Raw genomic sequence first — 5631 nt, forward strand, 5'->3', positions numbered from 1 at the left:
AACAGTGTACAGTAGCCTAAAACCATAAATCCTAAGCGCATACCAAAAGAAATAATATCCACTAACCAAACATGTAAAATAAAACAAAAAAATAAAATAATTTAAACAAAGCAAGTCATGTCATGTCTTTCAAAGCATCAAAAAATATGACAGTTCTTTCTGGAAGGTAAAGAAATTAAAGAAGTCTCCAAGAATCTTGATTTGTGAATGAAGACTTTGCCCAGTAATATGATACAATTGAGTAAAAGTTCAAGCTTTTCTTCACTGGATACAACACCAAAGATTATCTCACTACATGTAAATGAATTCAGATCTTGGGAGCTTTGTACATAACCAATCTTGTAAGTCATCCCAGAACATTTTTGAGTATAAGGAGAAGAATACGTGGTATGTTGTTTTGATGTCGTTGTTACAGAAAGTGCAACAATAGTAAAATAAAATTTCATATGAAGCCATTTATTGCAGTGGTAAATGGAATGAAATACTTTGAAGTGTAACTCTTTAACTTCGGGGGAAAGTGAGTAATGCACACACACTACTCAAAAAATTAAAGGAACACCTAAATCACACATCGTATCTTGATGAACGAATTAAGTTGAAAACCTTTATTAATGTACACTGTATAATTTGTTCAGAATAAAATGACATAGCAATGGTCAATGGAAACCAAAATCACCAACCCATGGAAGGCTGTGTTCCAGAACACATAGAAAATCAAACTGAATAATTTAAATCACAGACTCATCCAAGTTGCTTGACTTTCATCACAGCAACTCATAATGTGACTCAGAAGTATGTATGGCCCCCGCATGCCTGTATGCACTCCAATGTCTAGGCATGCTTCTGATGAGTCGGTGGATGGGATCCTGGGGGATCTCCTCCTAGACCTGAATCAGGGCATCAGTGAGCTCCTGGGCAGTTGGTACTTTGTGGTGTCAGATGCACTGAAATAAGACACTTCAGTGCCTTGCAAAAGTATTCATACCCCTTGAACCTTTCCACATTTTGTCACATTACCACCACAAACTTAAATGTATTTTATTGGGATTTTATGTGATAGACCAACACAAAGTATCACATAATTGTGAAGTGGAAGGAAAATGATACATGGTGTTCAAGATTTTTTACAAATAAAAATCTGAAAAGTGTGGCATGCATATGGATTTAGCCCTCTCAGCCCCCGTCCTCTGATATCCCTAAATAAAATTCAGTGCAGCCAACTGCCTTGAGAAGTCACCTAATTAGTAAATAGAGTCCACTTGTGTGTAATTCAATCTCAGTATAAATACAGCTGTTCTGTGAAGGCCTCAGAGGTTTGTTAGAAAACATTAGTGAACAAACAGCATCATGAAGACTAAGGAACACACCAGACAAATCAGGGATGACATTGTGGAGAAGTTTAAAGCAGGGTTAGATTATAAAAACATCCCAAGTTTTGAACATCTCATGAAGCACTGTTCAATCCATCATCCAAAAATGGAAAGCGTATGGCACAACTGCTATTCTACCAAGACATGGCAGTCCACCTAAACTGACAGGCCAGACAAGGAGAGCATTAATCAGAGAGGCAACCAAGAGGCCCATGGTAACTCTGGAGGAGCTGCAGAAATCCACAGCTCAGGTGGAAAAATTTGTCCACAGGACAACTATTAGTCATGTACTCCACAAATCTGGCTTTTATAGAAGAGTGGCAAGAAGAAAGCCATTGTTGAAAGAAAGCAGTAAGAAGTCCCGTTTTCAGTTTGCCACAAGCCACGGGGGACACAGCAAACATGTGGAAGAAGGTGCTCTGGTCTACATGCAAAACACTATGTGTGGTGGAATCCTAACGCTGCACATCAATCTGAACACACCATCCCCCCTGTGAAACATAGTGGTGGCAGCATCATGCTGTGGGAATGCTTTTCTTCAGCAAGGAAGCTAGTCAGTGTGAGATATTAACTGTGTGAGACATTGCAATTTAAGCACCAACACTGTTCACTGTGCACATATAAGAATAAGTATTGTAGCCCTAACACTAGTATCTCATGCGCTTATATGGAATATAACTGTCACTGATTTTGAAGTATGGGCACTGTTTCATATAACTGAACTGAACAAGAATGTAACCTTCAACCATGTTTTAATCAGTTGCAATGTGTGTTCACTCTAAACTGAAATGTACTTTTGGGAGTAGTGCTTAGCACTGCTTCACATGAAGGGAGTCACAGGAGAAAGCAAATGATTGAAAACAGTGGACATAAAGATGTCTGGTTACACTCCACTGTTTATACTTAATGAACTGATAAGGATAAGTTTTAGCTTTCTCAGCATTACTGAGTGTTCATGTAATCATTATGTGTATGTGTGCTTTTGATCACAGGAAAGTACCTTAGTTTTAGGGAGGAAGACTTAAGTGTCATGAGAAAAGCACTGTGTATGGTGGGATAGAACTTTAGTTGAGTATTGATTGATCTCAGCTGCATCCTAAGGAATGTAAGGAGGCGGGAAGAATAGTATATAACACACAGTGTTAGAGATGTAAGATCAGATCATCTTGGCTGCTGCTGCTGTATGATCTCCAGATGCGCATCTGTGAATAAAAGGTAATTAAGTGCACTTTGGTATTTGTGTGACTAAATATTCTTTCCATCATCTGGACCCGATGAGAAGTGGTATACTTCGTCATCAGAGTTGATGGGAAGGTGGATGGAGCTAAAAAAACAGCAATCCTGGAAGAAAACCTGTTAAAGGCTGCCAAAGACTTGGGACTGGGGTGGAGGTTCACCTTCCAGCAGGACAATGACCCTAAACATACAGCTAGAGCTACAATGGAATGGTTTAGATCAAAGCATATTCAGGTGTTAGAAATAGCCCAGTCAAGGTCCAGACCTAAATCCTATTAAGAATCTGTGGCAAGACTTGGAAATTGCTGTTCATAGACGCTCTCCATCCGATCTGACTGATCTGGAACTATTTTGCAAAGAAGAATGGACAAAAATTTCAGTCTCTAGATGTGCAAATCTGGTAGAGACATACCCCAAAAGACTTGCAGCTGTAATTGCAGCAAAAGGTGGTTTGACAAAGTATTGACTCGGGGGGGCTGAATACATATGCATGCCACACTTTTCAGATTTTTATTTGTAAAAAATCTTGAACACCATGTATCATTTTCCTTCCACTTCACAATTATGCGATACTTTGTGTTTGTCTATCACATAAAATTCCAATAAAATACATTTAAGTTTGTGGTGGTAATGTGACAAAATGTGGAAAAGTTCAAGGGGTATGAATACTTTTGATTGGTCTGTATTGTGACTACTCTGCCACCTGGTTGGTGAGCCAAACCGTCTCAAGGGCAGACATGGTGGATATGCGGAGACGGCAAGCTGAGACCCAGACTCCCCTCACTGTGGAGAGGCAGCTGCACCCTTTCACATTTTCTCATTAAGAGAATACAAAGAGCTGGGGGGAAAGCTGTCATCTGCAGCCCACCTACATTACAGAACCACATGAGCGGTCAATCCCTGAGGTTCATTTGACAATAGAGTGTACATACATTGGCGTACCCCGAGTAGTACCTGGCTAGTTTAAAGCTAAAAATCAAGTAGCTACAGGGTTTGACTCTCCTCTTTCCTGGTGGGTCAGAGTAAATAAAAATGTGGATTGGATTAACTACTTGTACTATAACCAACAGCGTTTTGTGAATTACACCAGAGATTCAATTAAAGGTTAAAGGCATAGCAGAACAGCTAGGCCCAACCTCTCCCATGGCATGGCAAAATAGAATGGCCCTGGATATGTTGTTAGCTGAGAGAGGAGGAGTATGTAAAATGTTTGGCACATTTTGTTGTACTTTCATACCTAACAATACCTTCCCAGCTGGCAGCATCACCAAGGCCCTTGAAGGATTGGTAGCCCTATCTGAGGAGCTGGCAGGGAATTCTGGCATTGACAAACCCTTCACCATCTTCCTAGAATCCTGGTTCAGATGATGGAGTGGCCTGATTGCCTCCTTGCTGACCTCTCTGTCCGTGGCTGCAGCCCTGCTGGTTGTATGTGGCTGTTGTTGCATTCCCTGTCTGCGACTGATGCAGAGACTGATAGACACTGCTCTGACTAAGACCATGTACCAACAAGTCCGTGACGAGGACGAAGAAGAAGGAGATCACCATGAACCGGATGATGGGCTTGAAAAGAGACCTTTCTGATTCTGATCTGAGTGAACCATATACAGTATGACTTGTTTTAATGAAAACCTGAAAGGGAGTGTTTAGACAACGACATCCTGGGATGAACAAGATTAAGAATTATGCTGTAAATAATGTGTTTCTAAAAGTTTAAACAGGACGGAAATGTTATTAATCATGATTTATGCTATTTAATATGTTTTAAACTTTCAGAAGAGAGACGTGAGAAACTGACTGTGTAAGCCTGAAGGACATTTCCTATCTTTCATGTGAAACTGTGTGCTGTGATACACTCGACTACAGAATGTTCCAGACAAAGCGAGACACAACCGTCAACTGCACGATAAACATGTTCCAGTATGACTAGCTTCTAGGTTGCGTTATCAGGGTGTGCCTTTTTACTATATATATTATGTTGTGTGAAACTGTCTTACTCAGACAACTCTGTACCATTGTGCTGACTTGTCTCCTTGCTGCAAGAAAGTAAACTGTTCAAAATGATTCCAGTGACTTTGTTGCTTTATTAAGGAAATTCTCATAACAGGAGGATAATGAACGTGATTGTCCAGATATGGTACATTTAGCCAAAATTCAACACGGCGTGATGACAACTTCACATTCTTTATAAGCAGAAGTGCATTAAACTAACACTGCTATAACTCTGCTCATTTGCACTGTTGGTGTCAGTAAATATCCCATTTGTACTGATCAGTATTTTGTGCACCCGATGGTAATTTGTGACAGGATTAGTAAATATCCCACAAACACTCAAAAGGTCAGCCTGACTCCTAGTTCAGCATCAAGTATGACAGGTTTGTGTTTTTTACCTGGAAAACATTTTCTTGCTTGACTTCTCTGTTGTCCATCTTGTAACAGCTCCACACAGCTGAACCACATCTCTCTTGCTTCCTGGTTTCTAACACAGAGAGGGAAGACACAATATCACCTTCACCATCATCCAAAGTTTGAAAGTATGACAGTAAACCAGTAGGGGCAATGTGGATTAAAATGATTTATTAAAGCAGCTTTCTGTTAAGGTTTGAGCCTTTTTTTTTGTCTGAAAACTCCAATGCAGACCAGGAGGTGGGGATATTGAGGTTGATTTCATAACAAAGCACACGTAAGATATCCACAGAAAGACAACCAGACCTCTAGCAGGTTATGGATAACTATAAATAACTCAGGTGAGAACCATACTGAACTGGCTAAGTGAATTCACAGAACACAAAAACTGGAGTAACTAACATTGCACGTTTTGAAGCAGGTATACACAAAAATCAGGTGAGAAAACACTGAGCAAGTTGCTGATAAGTATATGTGCAAAACAACAAAATAACTAGCAACTACACTCCCATGTACATACATCCACTGGTGAAGAAGCAAAAGAGGAGCACAAGAACAGATTCTACAGATTAAGACTCAGCAGAACTCACAAAACAAATACACAAGGTAAGCCACTACA

The 5631-nt window shown here is 40.0% G+C and overlaps 1 protein-coding gene across 1 annotated transcript in view; it reads right to left on the reverse strand.

The window, feature by feature from the left end:
- Positions 1-5095, reverse strand: part of ap1s1 (adaptor related protein complex 1 subunit sigma 1) — a 37737-nt gene extending 32642 nt beyond the window's left edge. The window contains exon 1 of the mRNA XM_020594988.1: positions 4997-5095. Coding sequence (XP_020450644.1) covers positions 4997-5035 — 39 coding nt within the window. The 5' untranslated portion in view covers positions 5036-5095. The remainder of the gene's footprint in view (positions 1-4996) is intronic.
- Positions 5096-5631: the final 536 nt, after the last annotated feature.

The sequence above is a fragment of the Monopterus albus genome, unplaced genomic scaffold (assembly GCF_001952655.1).
Source record: "Monopterus albus unplaced genomic scaffold, M_albus_1.0 scaffold25.1, whole genome shotgun sequence".
NCBI classification, from domain to species: Eukaryota; Metazoa; Chordata; class Actinopteri; order Synbranchiformes; family Synbranchidae; genus Monopterus; species Monopterus albus.